The sequence below is a fragment of the Sturnira hondurensis genome, unplaced genomic scaffold, assembly GCF_014824575.4.
Source record: "Sturnira hondurensis isolate 20B ecotype Veracruz unplaced genomic scaffold, ASM1482457v3 Scaffold0008897, whole genome shotgun sequence".
Taxonomy (NCBI): Eukaryota; Metazoa; Chordata; class Mammalia; order Chiroptera; family Phyllostomidae; genus Sturnira; species Sturnira hondurensis.
Window position 1 is genome coordinate 4143716 of NW_028081528.1, and position 17972 is coordinate 4161687.

At 34.3% G+C, this 17972-nt stretch overlaps 1 protein-coding gene across 1 annotated transcript in view; it reads left to right on the forward strand.

The window, feature by feature from the left end:
- Positions 1-17972, forward strand: part of HDAC9 (histone deacetylase 9) — an 835653-nt gene that overhangs the window by 770178 nt on the left and 47503 nt on the right. Inside the window, exon 25 of the mRNA XM_037056286.1 lies at positions 8244-8377. Within this exon, the coding sequence (XP_036912181.1) occupies positions 8244-8377 (134 nt within the window). The remainder of the gene's footprint in view (positions 1-8243; positions 8378-17972) is intronic.

Here is a 17972-nt window from a genome sequence, read left to right on the forward strand (position 1 = left end):
CATCATCAGGAATGAATCACAAGTGCCTACCATATGAATTACAGCACCATGCGTCTTAAAAAGGTATTTCTGTGGAAAGCCTTCTTCCCATCTGCAACAATCAGATTCTGCTTTGAAGTCCTGCGAGAGAGCCTCACAATACATGAGACAGCCACATGCTGCCCAAACTTCTCTCTCAACTTGAGTTTGACTGCGTTTTCCTAAAGAACAACATGGTAACTTAACGACAAAGGGGTTCAGAGAGGAAAATGGCTACAGTTTTGTAGTTAGACTTCACAGGATGTGCGTTCTTCAGTGATCCTTCCTGGACGTAACTATAGAAGTAGGCCAGTAGATGTGCAGAGTAAACTTTCAAAATTAAAATGGGACATCTACTACGTTAAACCTGCAATGGAGTCTTCACAAACATGTCAGGCTCAAATGAAACTAACCTGTTTAAAAAGGCATGGATTTCTATTAAAGCTTTTTTTCTATTAAAGATGTCTGTATCAGAAAGTTTTAAAAAAGGGTATAAAGCCATAACATTAGGTGTCAATATTTCAAAAGAGACTGTTACTACTGCTCACTCTCCCTCCACTACCTGTGCTAAATGGCAGTGTGGGGGTGGGGATTTACCACTATCATTTTGCTTTTTTGTTGTTGTTTTAGTACTCACCCAAGAATATATTTATTGAATTTAGAGAGAAGGGAAGTGGGGTGAGGGAAAGAGAAAAATCGATGGGTTGCCTTTCACATACTCCTTGACCAGGGATTGAACCTGCAACCTAGGTATGTGCCCTGACTGGGAATTAAACTTAAAACCTTTTGGTGTGTGGAACGGTGCTCCAATCAACTGAGAAAAAAAAAAACTGAGCCATTTTTGCTTTCTATACGTGAAGCTTTTCCTCAACAAATACAGAAATATTAGTGGAAAAACACCAGTGAATAGGAGCTCGATATAAGCAAAATTAGGATTTTATGAGTAGAAATAAAATAACTTGTCTAATCAATCACTTTGTGTCAGTTTCTTTATTAACCAAATGAATCAAGATTCAGGTACTTTTCTTTGGGAGGTGGCTGCCGAATCTGGAGTCTGATCTGTTACAAAATGACAGAATAGCAATAGTAATTAGTTGTACTTTGTAGAGAAGTCCCTCTTCATCTACTAGCAGAAATCTCTTAGTTTTGGCCTCATAGAGACTTCCAAAACACTATTGTCAATTTCATAATAAAAACAGATTTTTTCAGAGTATCTCTATTTCTCTGAGCTTCTATAAGAATGTTTAAGTGATCCACAGGCATTGGCAAACACATAGGTTTTAAAGGAATGAAGTTAAAGGTATAGGTAAGATAAAATAGTGATGGAAAGAACCTTGACTTAGGGTGGTAAACACACAATACAGTGTAGAGATGATGCGCTGTGGAATTGTGTGCCTGAGACCTCTGTAATTTTGTTAACCAGTGTTACCCCAATAAATTTAATTAAAATGCAGTCAGAATCAGGACATACTGTAATATAATAAAATAAGGTAATACCATTTTTTAGTAAAAGAATGAGGTTTATAAAGTTTTGACTGTACTCTGTTCCCATTTTGCCCTTTTGTTTATGTTCTATCTCATACTGTTTTTTTTTAAAGGATAGCAATATAAAGATCAAGCCTCTTTCCATTCTGAAAAATACATAATAACAATAGAATCGGATAAGTGCAAGATTTAGTGCCCACTTCAACCATACAACAGGGTATTTTTCTGTAACCTTATATATAAAACAGAAAACCTAGTAATACCTAACTTAAATACCTAAAAATAGAGAACTGGTTGATATAGTAATACATTTAAAATGATAGCATAGCCCTGGCTGGTGTGGCTCAATGGATTGAGTGCTGGCCTGTGAACCAAAGGGTCACTGGTTCACTTCCCAGTCGGGGCACATGCCTGGGTTGTGTGCCAGGTCCCCAGCAGAAGGTGCGTGAGGGGGAATAATGCATTGATGTTTCCCTCCCTCTCTTTATCCCTCCCTTTCCTTCTCTCTAAAAATAAAGTAAATTTTAAAAGATATTGTATTAAAGCTGTGCCTAAAAACTGCTTTACACCGAATTGATATTTGTAAATGTAAGTTTAAAAAAGTACAATATGATGCTGTTTTATTTTTAAAATATATAAAAATAATGGGCATAAAATAGCACAAAAGTAAAATCGGTACTTCCAGTTGGTAGGACTATAGATTTATTATTTTATGTATATAATTATTTTATTGCTGTTTATTACTTATTAAATAGCAGACAATATATTTATATAGTATATGACAGTATATTTATTATACTATCTTGATGATTTTCTATTATTTTCCAAACTTTTTCCAGGGGACATGTCCTAATTTTGATTTTTAAAATAGTTGTTTTTAAATGGAAGTTAAAATAAAGCTGGTTAGCGTTTTTCCTCTCACTACTACCCTTCTCTGGGATCAGTGTGGGAGACATTGTAGAGAAGTGTTTGAGATGTGTTATTACAAAGAATGAATCCTTTTGTGTTGGTTAGTAAATACCTACCCAAAGTTACTCTCTGGGCCTTCTTTGATCAGCTTTTCATTTCCAACAATTTTTCGGAACTAAAAAAGTACCGACACAGCATGGCTTCTTAGACAGAAACAAGCCGAGTGGAACATCAGGAATTCAAATGGAAACTATTAAACTACTATCACATTTACAACTCATTGAATGCTTTCTTTAGGAGCAAAAAATATTAAATTTGCTTCTAGCAGATCAACAGAACTGAACAGAGGCTTTTTAACGGAAATGCTCTTCTAATTCTCAGTGGTGTCTCAGTCTTGGTAGTTACCAGTTCTCCTGTGTATGGTCATCAAAAGAAATGATTTGTTCCAGCATGGCTTCCTGCTCATTCTTTTAATTTAATGTTGCTTAAAGTAAATTCGATTAAGTTAAGTTAAAGCTTTTTCAAACAACCAGGCAACAGATAGGTTCTTCAGTGTAGTAGCAATACCGTAGTTGCCATGGCAGCACGTTGTGAATGCCTCCTTCTAGATTTCCTTGACAAAGTTTAAGGTGCCAAATCTGACTTTGGAACAAAGTCCTTAGAGAATTCTGTCGCAGTGGGGAAGACTACTGCTGAGGCTGATTTCAAGTGCGTAGGTACCTGTTCTGAGTCGATTACCTGAGCTGTCACCCCAGGCATTCAGGCCCCTCCCTCAGCTCTGTACTTCCCTGACAAAAGAATTCAGAAACTAAGGTATATTTGGACCCCCAAATCCAGTTCCATTCCCATGGCTAGTGGTTTATTGGGCCCAACATATATCATGTTTACAGATGTGTTTTCTCACCTAATTACTTCTTTTTCTTTCTCTTTTTTTGTTGTTGTTCAAGTACAGTTGTCTCCATTTTCCCCCACCAGTCCCCCCCACCCCAGACATCCCCACCTCCCACCCTCACTCCTACCACCCTCTGGCTTTGTCCATGTGTCCTTTATACAGGTTCCTGACAACCCTTCCCCCTTTTTACCTGTTATCATCAGCCCTCACACTGAGGATTCTCCAGCCTTCTTGATGAAAACATTGCTAGCTGTGGTCTCTGCTACAGTTTTTCAACTGTGCAGATTAAGTATGTTGTGGAAAGTAGGCTGAGCTTTAGTGCCTTTTGTGAAGCTGGGAGTAAAAACTATTAAATGAAGCTTGCAATTATCCCTATTAAAAATGGCTTACATGACTGTTAATCAAATAAACACACACACACACACACTACTGAAAATTTTATCTCACATGTCCTGAAAAAATACCTTGAAATTGGTAGCCACACTTTGCTTTTCTAATCCTAAATATACATACACACACATACAGCAATAATGGACCCAGTAGAACTCAGGTTACTAAAAAGTATTCTTGACTTCTTTACTTTGATTGGGAGAGAGGGCACAAACCATGTAGAAATTTCATTTCTTGGCTTGAATGTTTTCCGCATGCATAGCTTAGAGTTCAGCTGCCTCAGTCTGTGGCTCCAGAGATCACATGGGTAACATGTGAATGGAAATAAACCCTGTAGGTAAAAGAGAGAGGAATTTGGATAGAGATCAAAGATTAGCTTCATTCCATTCTCTCCTTCTACTTTTTACTATCCCATCTAAGTTTGGTATTTTATGGGCCTTTTTCTTTTATTCCCAGAGGAAAGAATGAATTTAAATCAGATTTGAGACTTTTTCACTCCATTTTGTTTTTAAATCCATGTGATTGGATCTGCTCAGTAGTGACTTTAGATAATTGAATTATTGATTGCTAGGGCCCTTCAGTAAGAAAGATATAGTGTTCTGCCTTGATTCATTATTACATCTTTTTGAGTTATTGCTGTAGCCTGGTTTAGGGTATAGGAAAACTTCCTCATGATATTTAGCAGTATGATTACCATAAAAATTTGCCTATGAGTATTGTTTGTTTTTTTATCTTCTAGAGTGGAACTGATTATTATATGCTATTAACCTTAACTTAGGCCAAGAACATTTCTAAGCTTTAGGAATCAGATCTTTGCATTATACATTTTCCAAAAGCTTAACTATTCTTTTTATAGTAATCAGATAAGAAGATGAAGTTTAGTGTGGTCAGTCTCATTCCTAAGTGGCTTGTGGAAAAGATTCCTGTTGATATCAAAATGAAGTCCATAGGAAGTGAGAAATGTTGCAGTACTTCAAAGAACTTGTTACCTGATTTTTAAATCACTTTTAGAATATTTTGCCAACTATTTAGAAACATAGGGTAATTACAAAATGACTGTTTTGACTTCCATCAGAATAATGGCTAAGTGGATAGACTCAACACACTGAAGTGCTTCAAGGCAGTGGGGAAACAAACACATCTTGTCCATGGCTAGCCTCAAGCACCAGACTGGAGCTGGTTTATTGGTTTATTTCTGGTTTATTGGATGGACATTTCTATGCATGCCAAGGATTAAGATGATATGATTTAATTGTCCCAAAATGGAAGCAACTTAGTTTAGTTGAGGGTGGTGGTGGTGGTGCTCATTGTTTGACAAATTGTGTAGACTTTCATTTAGTTCTTCTAACTCTATTCCAAGAAGTTTTATTCTTTTCAAACAAAGACCATAAGCCCTAAGAGAGGACCAGGGGTTGGGTTTGAATACAGTCTAGGTACACTTGCAGGATGCAGACCGTGCATTTCTATATGGAAGGTTATTCTTTCAATTTTCATAGATGTTGAAATATTCTAAATAGTATAAGTATTGTATAAAAAAGGTAAACTAAGATAATTTTAGTACTTTAGAGTGACTAGTGCAAGAAATTAAAAACTGAAATTAATGTAAATATTGAAAAATGAGTATATAGACACAAAGATTATTCATCTGCAGGGTTGGTGGGGTAGAGAGGAGGGATGAATAGGTGGAGGCCAGAGGACTTTTAGGGTAGTGAAGCTGTTTCATATGATAATAAAATGATGGACTCATGATATTATGCATTTGTCAAAACCTATAGAACCATACAACAGAATGAATCCTAACCACAGGCTTTTGTTAACAATAATGTATCAATATTGGCTTAGCAGTTCTAAGAAATATACCACATTGATGCAAGATGTCAAAACAAGAAACAACATTGAAGGATTGAAGGAATGGAATGGTGTTTGGGAACTCTGTACTTTTTGCTTACTTTTTCTGTAAACCCAAAACTGTTTTAAAAATAAAATCTATTCATTATTTTAAAATATAATTGATTAAAAAATTAAATGTGTATTTTCTGCAAGTTCTTAAAGCATATTAAAAAATAAAATGCCATATTGAATACATGGTTTTATTTTTTTTAATAATTTATTTATTTATATATTTTACTAATTTATTTTTAGACAGAGGGGAAGGGAAAGAGAGGGGAGAGAAACATGAATGTGTGGTTGTCTCTCCCACATTCCCCACTGGGGACCTGGCCTCTAACCCAGGCCTGTGCTCTGACTGGGAATTGAACCAATGACTCTGCATTTCGCAGTCCAGAGCTCAATCCACTGAGCCACACCAGCCTAGGTGGTTTTATTTATTTTCACTTATTCTTTTTTATCATTTGCAATTATCCCTGAAATTTGGCAGGTTGAATGAAATCTTAACTTTTAAAAATGTTGAATGAGACACATTTACATTTGGCAATCTGAAGGACTACACATCCTGCCTGAAATACTCCTACATGAAAATATCAAACTACTCTTCTGAGTTTATGAATGACTTCTAAAATGATGAAAGAACATGAGCAAATGCTAGCCTTGTTGGCTAGAGCTTGAATCTTATACACTGCTACATACAGGAAAGGGAGTCAAAGCCTTATGTCCATGATGGGTAGGGTTTTGATTGGAGACCAAAAGAAAGAAGGAATGTCAAAAGGCCAAATCTAAGAAAAAGGATGAATAGGAGAAAAGGAGATACTCTGAATAAAACAATAAATCTATCTCAGCTATGGCTATCAATAGAATTTCAAAGGAAATTTTAAAAAGGAAAAAAAAGTGAATTTCTTTTTCATAAGATTTTATAATCAAATTTTGGGGCCCACATTTGCAATGAACAAATAGTCCTTCAATCTAACAATTTAAAATGGACTCGAGTTGGTAGTGTCCCAGACATCCAGCAGAGGCGAACAAAATCACACTCATCCTAAGTTTCAAAAATAATATCACATTCAACTCAGGCTTCAAATACTTCTCACATATTAAGTTCCAATGAATATGAGCTCAAAAAATTCAAGAAACACAGGAAAATTAAGATATCATGATGGTTAATCAGAAGAAACAACAAACACTGAAACTAAATGATAAGGACTTCAAATAGCAGATACAGAATATAAAATAATTGCATCTAAATGAAGAAACAAAAACATAAGCAAAGAGTGGGAAACTATAAAAATGACTAGAAAGATATAAAACATAACCAAGCAGAACATCTAGAATTGAACAGTATAATCAATGAAATGAAAATATCAGTAAAAGTGATAAACAGCAGATTAGACAAATCTGGAGAACATATCTGGATGATAGATCTAAGCCAAAAGAATGCATAATGCAGGACAGAGAGGTACATAGAAAATATGAAAGAAAACTTAGAGACATTGAAGACATAATGGCAATGAACATATATGTGTAATTAGAGCTGCAAATAGAAAATGGAGATAATTAAAACTTTATTTCAATAAATTTGAACACTTAAATAAAAAAATAATTTTCTATGCAACTACAACTTTGGGAAATATTGAAAACATTAGCAGTCCTATGGAATTTCCCTAAAGAAATTCCATTAACAGTTTAAAATCATTCTCAAAGAAAATGCAAGACAAATGGTTTTGCAGAGGATTGCTACACATCATTCTAGAGTCAGACAATGGGAAAAGAGGATCTCAACCAGGTCAAAAGTCAATGTGATCAATACAATAATAGGAAATATTAGATTAAGCCTGTTCATGAACATAGATGAAAAAAAACCTAAATAAAACATTAGTGAAACAAATCCAGCTGTGTATAAAAAGGGTAATACATCACAAGCAAACATTTTAATCCATAAATTCAACATGGATTAATATTAGAAATAGTAATGCAACTCACACTACAGAATTATAGGAGAAAACCCATCTTTTTGGTGTAAGGAAGCCATTTAATTAAATCCAGCATCTATTCATAATAAAATCTAATTCCAAGTATAGAAATAGAAAGGTCCCTGCTTATACTAAATGAGGACCCTGTAACAAGCCATTAATCAACTACCCCCTTGGCCAGTCACACCAAATGTTGTGATTAGAATGTTGTATCTAAACTGGAATTCTTACATACTCATAAAAGTCTAATGTGATAGTAATTTAAGGTGATACATAAAATTTCCTTTACAATAAAGATAAAGGCAGATGATGGAGACAGGAAACAAATGTCAAGTGGATGGTATTGTTTACCTTATTAACACTGACCATATACAATTTTTTTCTTCCAGGTACACATAGAATGTTTTGTGAATGTTCTGTGCCATGCTTAGAGCCATAATGACTGGTGCAAATCTTGGTTTTGATACTTCTTAGCTATTAGGGACTTGAGTTTTGGTTCCCTCATTTGTAAATAAAGATAGTAGGACCTAAATGTTCAAGTTATTGTGAGTATTGAATGAGTTAGCACATGGAGAGTGCTGAGAAAGGACATGCAAAAAATAAAATGCTCTATTAATATTAAATTCTATAGGAAGTTCTCTCTTAATTTAATACTTTGAAATCGTTGTTTTTTTGTATTATGGTAGGCTTTGGTCATTTGACGAAGCAATTGATGACATTGGCTGATGGACGTGTGGTGTTAGCTCTAGAAGGAGGACATGATCTCACAGCCATCTGCGATGCATCAGAAGCTTGTGTGAATGCCCTTCTTGGAAATGAGGTAAAAAAAAAAACACTAACTAAAAGTACAAAACTGCAAGGGTCAAGGACAAGGAATGTATGCATGCATATTTTTGTCTTTTTTAAAAAAAATTTCATGTATTCAACACAGTGTTGCTCTTACAATTCTAAGAAAGAAGATAAGCCTTAGGTAAGGGAAGTTTACATATTCGCATGTGATATGCAGTAACTTTTGCCCCATTATAGAATCTACATTGCACCGTCCTCAATCAACTTACTGGCAGAACTCAATAAATAAGATAACCCTTGGGAAGAGAAATGTTTTGCATATTGACCTCACTAATGAACACTGAAAAAGAGATAGCTCAAAAGAAATCTCTTGATATTTTCAGTAGAATTACGTTGCTTCATAAGGGAAAGAGCTTTTTTTTAAAAATTTAGCTTTATTAAGGTATAATTGACAAATAAAATTATAATACATTTAAAGTGTATAATATACATTTGAAATGATTTTCACCATTAAGTTAATTTCACACATTCATCATCTCATGTAGTTACTTTTTGTTTTGGGTTTTTTTGTTTTTGTTTTTGTTTTTTTTGGTGAGAACAGTTTAGTTCTACTCTCTTAGCAAATTTCCATTATACAATACAGTATTATCAACTATAGTCACCATGTTCTACATTAGATCCCCAAACCTTATTTGTCTTCCAACTAAATGTTTAAAACATTTTTACCAACCTTTCCCTATCGTCACCTACCACCACCACCACACCCCACACCCTTTCCCCCTCCCCCACTTCCCTGGTGACCACCATTCTACTCTTTGTTTTTCTGAGTTTGATTCTTTTTTTCTTTTTTGGTTTTATGTAAGTGACACCATGCAGTATTTTTTTATTTTTTCTTTCTCTGTCTGGCTTTTTTTCACTTATCATAATGCCTTCTAAGATGTCGCAAATGACAAAATTTCATCCATGTTGTTGTAAATGACAAGATTTCCTTCTTTTTTAAGGCTGAGTAATATTCACATATCTATATATTTACATATCAGCGTGTTGATATGTAGACATATCATGTTTTCTTTATCCATTCATCTGTCAGTGGACATTTATGTTGTAGTGATTTTATTTTCTTTTAATATTACCCAGAAGTGGGATTGCTGAGTCATACGGTATTTCTATTTTTAGTATTTTGAAGAACCTCCTACTGTTTTCCAAGTGGCGGTACTCAGTATACTGTCCCATGAACAGTACACAGGTGTTCCCTTTTTTCCACATTCTCACCAGCATTTATTTCTTTTCTTTTTGATAATGCACATCCTAACAATGCATGAGAGAATGGCTGATCATGGTTTTGACTCACATTTCCAGATGATAATTGAGGTTGAGCGTCTTTTCATGTGCTGGTGGACATTTGTAAGTCTTCTTTGGAACATCATCTATTTGGATTTTGGATTCAGAATGCTTTGCCCATTTTTAACTTTTTTAAAATTTATTTTAAGTTGTATGTGTTTCTGATATGCTTTAGATATTAACCCCTTATTGGATACATGATTTACAAATATTTTCTCCCATTCCATAGCTACCTTTTCATTTTGAGGATTTCCCTCTCGGTGCAGAACCTTTTTGTTACATGTTACATTTATTTTGTTACACTTATTTATTTTTGCTTTTGTTGCCTTTGCTTTTGGTATCTAATCCCAAAAAACATAGCCAAGGCCAAAGTCAAGGAGCTTACCTGCTGTGTTTTCTTTTAAGAGTCTTGTGATTTCAAGTCTTACATTTACATTTTAATCAATTTCAAATTAAATTTTCTGTATAATGTAACATAGGAGTTTACTTTCATTCTATTGCATATGGCTAACTAGTTTCACCAATGCCTTTTATTGAAAGGACTGTCTTTCCCTGCCGTGTATTCCTGGTTCCTTTGTTGAAGAGCAGTTGACCATATATGCATGGATTTATTTCTGGGTTCTCTTTTCTGTTCCATTAATCTGTGTGTCTGCTTTTAATACCCACATCACACTGTGTTGATTATTGTAGTGTAGTTTTAGATCAGGAGGAGTGATATCTGCAGCATTATTCTTCTTTCTCTAGACTGCTCTGGCAATTTGGGGTCTATTGTGGTTTCATATAAGTTTCAGGATTTTTTTCTATTTCTATAAAAAGTGCCTTTCTATAGGTATTCTATAGATCACTTTGGATGATATGAATGTTTTATATCATCTGAGCCATGAACATGAAGTGTTTTCTGAGCCATGAACATGAAGTATTTTCCACTTAAAGTTGGTAGAATTCACTAATGAAGCTGTACAATTCTGGATTTTTTTTTGCTGTGAGATCTGTGGTTACCAATTCAGTCTCCTTATTAGCAATTGGTCTGTTTCTAAATTTCCTGATTCAGTTTGGTAGAGTTGATGTTTCTAAGAATTTATCCATTTCTTCTACATTATCTAACATGTTAGCATTTAATTCTTCATAGCAGTTTTATTATCATTTGTAATTCTCTGTTATCAGTTATCATGCCCACTTTAATTTTTTTGATTAATAAAATCTGTTAATAAAATTGAGGCTTCTCCTTTTTTCTCTTGTTCTTGGTAAGGCTTGTCAGTTTCATTTTTCCTTTTATAAAACCACTTCTCAGTTTCATAGATTTTTTTATTGTGTTTTTAGTTTCTATTTTATTTTTTGCTACTCTGACCTTTATTTATTTCCTTCTGCTACCTTGGGCTTAGTTTACTCCCCGTTGTGTAGTTTCTTGAGGCATAAAATTAGGTTGTTTGTATAATATATTTCCTTTTTTAATTAATTAATTTTTCAATTATAGTTGACATTTTCAGGTGTACAACATAGTGATTAGACATTTATTCAGCTTAGAAAATGATCTCGCCATTTAGTACCCATCTGACACCATACATAATTATTACCTTATTGACTATATTCCTTTACTGTAATTTACATTCCCATGACTATTTTTATAACTGACAATTTGTACTTCTAATCCCTTTTACTTTTTTATCTATCCCCCCAAACACCTTCCCATCCTATGACCATGAATTTGTTCTCTATGTCTATGAGTTCTGTTTCCTAATATAGGCATTTATCACCATCAACTTCCCTCCAAGAACTGCATTTGCTATATCCCATAAATTGTGGTATGCTGTGTTTCCATTTTTACTTATCTCAATATATTTAGTTTTTTGTTTTGATTTATTGTTTTGCCCATTGGTTGTTTAGGAGCATGCTATTAAATTACCATGTATTTGTAATGTTTTAAGTATTCTTCTTGTAATTGATTTCTAGTTTCATGCCATTGTAGTTGGAAAAAAATGCCTGGGATGATTTTAATCTTTCTAAATTTGCTAGGGCTGGTTCTGTGGCTTCATACGTGATCTATCCTGGAGAATGTTCTGTGTGTGCTTGAGAAGAATGTATAATCTGTTGCCACTGGATGGAATGCCCTGTGTGTGCCTATTAGCTCCATATGGTCTAATGTACAGTTTAAGTCTAGTGTTTCCTTAGGGCTTTTATGTCTAGATGAGCTATCAGTTGTTGAAAATGGGTTTTTAATGTCCCCTACTACTACTGTGATTTTTTTCTATTTCTCCCTTTAGATATGTTAATATTTGTTTTGTATATTAAAGTATTCTTATGTTAGACACATATTTACAGTTGTTCTACCTGCTTGATGAATTGACCACTTTGTCATTATATAATGACTTTCTTTGTCTCTAATTATAGTTTTTGGCTTAAAGTTCATTTTTTCTCATATACCTAACTCTGCTTTCCTCTGGGTTCCATTGGCATGGTATATCTTTTCCATCACTTTACTTTGAGTCTGTGCGTCCTTAAAGCTGAAGTGATTCTAAGGGCAGCATATAGTCTTATCCATTCAGTCACTCTATGTCTTTTGATTGGAAAATCTATTCCATATACATTTAAAGTAGTTATTAATATATATGAGCTTACTATTGTCATTTCCCTGTTTTCTGGCTGTTTCGTAGTTCTTTACTTCCTCTCTTGGTATTGATTATTTTTCCATAGTGGTATGTTTGATTCTCATTTTTTTACCTTTTGCTTACCTACTGTCAGTTTTTGTTTTGTGGTTACCATGAGGCTTGCAGAAAGTATCTTCTAGTTATTATAGTGTATTTTAAGGTGATAACATCTTAACTTCTAATGCAAACAAAAGCTCTACATTTTTACACTGCCCTCCCTAAATTTAGATATTTGAAGTCACAAATAAAAACTTTTTATATTGTGTACCCATTATTATAGTTATCATTATTTTAATATTTTCATCTTTTAACCTTTACACTAGAATTAAGAGTTATTTACCACAATTACAGAGTATTCTGGATTTAAATATGTATTTACCTTTTTCAGTGAGTTTTATATTCTTATAACTTTTCATATTGCTAGTTACCATCCTTTCATTTCAGCTTGAAGAATTCTCCTTGGCGTGTCTTTTAAGGCCAAACTAGTGGTGAAGAATTCTTCAGCCTTTGTCTCTAAAACTGTTCTTAAGGACAACTTTACTGGGTAGAGTATTCTTGGTTAGGAGTTACTTCCCACTGCACTTTAAATATATCATCCCACTTCCTACTGGTATGCAGTTTCTGCTGGGAAATGTATTCATAATCTTATTTTTTTCTCCTAAATGTAACAAGTTGTTTTTCTTTTGCTGCTTTAAAGATCTTCTCTTTGTCTTTAACTTTTTACAATTACATGATAATGTGCCTAGTGTGACTCTCTTTAGTGCCATCTTAGTTGGTGTCTTTGGTTTCCTGGATTTGGATGTCCGTTTCTTTTCCCAGATTAGGAGAATTTTCAGCCATTATTTCCTCAGATAAGCTTTTGGCCTTTTTCCTTCTCTTTTCTTCTGTGACCCCTATAATGTGTACACTGGTGGGCTTTGTGGTGTCCTGTAAGTCCTTTAAGTTATCTTCATTGTTTTTCATATTTTTTTCTTTTCGTTACTCTGATTGGATGAGTTTCAATGTCCAGTCTCATAGTACCCTGATCACTGATCCTTTCTTCCATTTGATCTACTTTACTGTTGAACTCTCTTGAAATTTTCAGTTCAGTTCCTATATTCTTCAGCTCTATGAGCTCTGTTTAGTACCCTTTACTATTACCTATCTCTTGGGTTAAATATTCTGTTTATATATATCTCCCAACCTCAGTAATCATCTCTATGACCGATATTCTGAATACTTTCTGGTAGATCACTTATCTTCATATCATTAAGATTACTTTCATTAATTTCTGAATATATGTCTTCTTTTGCTTATAATGTACTCCCCTGGGTTGTTTTGTTTTGTTTTGTTTTTCATTTTTCTTGACTCTTTTTGTTGGTTTGTGCACATTGTACATAACAGCCACTCTCCCAGTCTTGACAGATTGGTTTCATGTAGAAGATGAACTTCATCAAACAGCCCAGTGCAAGCTGCTGTTCACCACCCAAACCTTTGTGATGATACAAGCTACAGTCTTTGTTGTTAGTGGCTCCCATAGTTGAGTGTGTGCCAAGAACTGTCATTTCCCCTAAAGCGAGGGTAACAGTCAGCCCTTAGATGTAGGCTGACTGAAAGCGGTACCCCCTCCATAAAGAGACTGTGACATGGGGACATTTGCCTGTTCCTTCTGCACTGGGCCTGGGTGTATAGCCTGTAGGGGGTGGGAGTTGCTCCTGTGCAGGTTTCAAAACTTTTTGCTATAGTCTTGTGGGACTCGTGAAAGCATGCTATGTTGGCTGTCTGAGCTAGGTAATTTGAGGGCTGATCCTTTGGGTAACAGCCATAAAAGTCGGGGTGCTAGATGTATGAAAAAGCTCCTTCGAAGTAGATATTGGTGGGTTGGTTTTATTGTTGAGGTAAACCAGAAAGAGAAGGCAGAAGTGCCCACCAGCTCTTTTAGGCTCTGGGGAAAATCACAGCCAGCATCTTGATGCGTGCTAATTAGAAGCCAGACTCCCCCTGCAGCAGCTTGTAAAGTGTGTACTTCCCCTTCCAGGGAAAGACTGGGAGATGGGCTTTTTCCCTCGCTTGCTCTGCACTGAGCCCTGGGGAAATAGTCATGGCAAGTGCTCTCATGCCCATTAAGAACTGCTTCTTTGTTTGCTAAAGTCCCGTAGGACTCATGAAGACTACCTTTTATAGCTAAGTATTTTAGGAGACCATTTTGGGATGAGAAACTTAAAAGATGGGATGCTAGATACATGGTCCAAAACCTTCACTCTCCAGGTAAAAACTGGAAGTTTGAGGTTCCCTTCCAATTGTATGATGCTGTGCCAAGTATGATGGGTTTATGGTGAAAGTGTGTCTCAGCCTTTCCTCCACGTTCAATGTGGGTATTTTCTTACTTACTCAGTATGTAGGAGTCATTCAGCTAATTTCTGGATTCTCTCAGAGGGAATAGCTTTATGTGGCACTGTACATTTGGTGCATCTGTGGGAAGAGAAAATTCAGGTGCCTCCTAGGTCTCTGTCTTGGTGGAGTCTTAAAAATATTGATAAACCCTTTTTATCCTGTCACCATTTATGAATTCTCCAGGCTAAGAGATAGATATTATTTCCATCTTACAGATGTTTATAGTGAGTCAAAGAGCTTTAGGAAACTCATTCAAAATCATGTAGCCAGAATGCGTTCAATCCAAGATTTAAACTTGAATCTATGTTGGCAAAAAGCATTCTTCTTTCTTTCATACTACATATACATTTTTCTGAGTACTCTGTAGAGTTCACATCAAATTATCATGAGGTTCACTTCTAAATTAAGCTTTTGAGCCAATTTATTGTAATTCTACAAGTATTTTAAAATTTATATTGATTCATTAATCTTATCAATTTATTTTTATAGTGAATGTGTAAAGATGTTATAACTTTTAAATTTTTTTATAAATTTTAAACTTGACTTTTTAATGTAATAGACAATACACAATCATTTTTAAAATCTGTGGTTCACAATGTTTTTTAACAGTAGCTCATGCTTGTGCCTATGCTATTTACAGAGGGGAAACAGTATTTTCTTCTGCACACTGAGTATATAAGTTTTATTGTCATCATTATTTAAGACATATAATGTTTTGACATGATTATTGTGCTCTATTTATTAAAGTGAATATGTACATTTTTAACTTGAAGGAAAATATGAGAGAGAAAACTTGTCTTTATGTATAATTTTAGACAGCTCAGTAACCCAAAGGATATAACTATTTAATGATTAATGTTGTTACTAGTGGACTGCTATTTTATATCAAACATAGTTCAAGGTGTCTGAGATTTTCTAAATATTAGAGTCTTTCTAAGATTCCTAAGAACAAATAATGTCAAACAGAATGTTGGGGAGTTTCTGTGCTGATCAAGGAGGGGAAATATATAAATGCTACTCATTATCTACTTATAAGATAATGTTGGGTTGTTCTATTTGCCTACCAGATAATGTAATTTAAAATTCACCTATATTCTCAAGTTGTTTATTTGGTTTTAAATATAGAAACATTTTAAGGAAACCAACTGGTTTTAACATTTGCATTGTAAAGGCTTATGCCAGACATGCAGAAAATCTAACTGTAGGCTGTGGATTATGGCTCCATGAGTGACTGAACTGTCCAGAAGGAAACGTTACTGGCTTATAAAAGCCAGCTACTCTTCCAACTTCGTGAAAGGAAATTATGAATTTCACTGGCTCTCTTTGAGCACAGTGCTCTGGTAATCTCTGAGCTCTGCCCACTCTGTTCTTCCACGGGAGTATTTCCAATGAGAATGGAGTGAATTTTCCTGTGACCTCTTCCTTTTAGAAATGACTGTATTTAAGAACACATTCAAATCAGTTGTGGAGTTATACATTGTTCTTCATTTATCTGAGTTCACTAAAAAGCAAAATGAGTATACTTTGTCTCTTCCTTTCCCTGTATGCTCTTTAGACTGAGATCCCTGTCCTCATGACGTAATCCTAGAGATATACTGTTTTCATAGAACAATTAGTGACATTAGAAGGACGTTACCTAAGTTAAAGTTCAAAATGTATGCTTTTTCTCTACATTTTTAGAAAGGCCATGCTTGAGATAGAGAAAGGCATAAAAGTGTCATTGGCCAATCTTAATAAGGCCATGTGAATATATACATAATAAAAATTCCAGTAAGTGGTAACTAAAATGATTATTGGCTATACTGACTTTAATCAACTTTAATTATCTGTATGTCTTATAGTAAGTTTGATTTAGTTATTATAATACCCTAAATACCATCTTGTCCCTTTGCATTGGCTATCTTTAGTTACATAAGCACAATCTAAAATTTGTTGATCATGAACTGAAAAAAGAGAGGTTTAAAGAATCTATGTCTTTCTGTATTTTTTCTGTATTGAGATTTCTTAAGGCTATCAAGACTATGGATTTCCCACAAGATACTTTAAGGATAGCAGATAGATTTGGTATATTGAACTTTGAGAGGTAAATTTTTGTGTGTCAGGTCAATCAGTATACAGAGTTGAAAAGAAAAAAAACTAAGAGAAAGAAGGATTTTTAAAAATGAAAAAATGGAAGAAAAATACATGCATGTTGTACATTATAATTCATTTGAAAATGAGAAATGAAAATGTAATATTTGAAACAACGTCAGGAACAAAGAGTTCTCACTTTCATTGACAATATAATTTATAATCCAAGGCCTGGTTTTCTGTATTTTTTTTCTAGTTCAAAGGTCATCATGACTAACAGCCATGACTACATTGAAGTTTTAAATTTCATTCCTTTAGAAAAGGAATATATAAGGCATATTCTTGTACCTCACCATTTCAAAAAGTGCCTACATGTGGGTTTTTACAGTAGTTTTATGTGGTAAGCTATAGGTAAGAAAACAAAACAGGACGTCTTTCAGATACCAGTTGTGAAATTTCAAATCCTAATTTTCCTTCAAACTCCCTTTTCAAGTGATTAATAGGGCAATTATAACTTATTATCTGGGATTTCACTTTCACAAATAACAAAATGTAGTAAAGGTTGAGCTTAAAACATTGGCAGAACCTACTTTGGCTTCTCAACACTGAACATGCAATTGAACTCAAATTAGGAAGGTCAAGAAGGGCCTTTTTGAGGGACTCTGCACTTTGTCAGATGTATTTATTCATGTGCAGAGGATTAGAATTTATAAACATTTTGCCAGTTTTTTTAATGCTATTTCTTTTCCTTGTTGTTCTTGGCCAGGCCATGTCACTACAGCAAAATGCTGCTTCATATGGCTTATTATCAGCAGAATATATGAATTACATAACCCAAAGGAATTGTAAAATCAGCAGGAACTCTTGGCTCTGCATGTTGGTATAGATACATAGATGGGTACCAAAAAACTTTATTTTTTAAAAAATTAAGTAATCTGAGTGTTGCACCCAAAATAGGCATTTATTTTTAAATATTTTATCATGAAAGCAATCTAGTTAGCAAAATATCTCTTGACTGTTTTTTAAAGAAATATGTACAAGGTCAGTCAAAATAATATACTGTTGGATTAAAACTAATTTGAGCATGGTACAGGAAATTCCTAGAGGCAACTGATTTTGAAGACATACCAGAAGCCCATTTTTTTCTTTTTCTTGGCAAAGTTTAGCACTTAGATTTATCAGTCCAATCAGTGCATG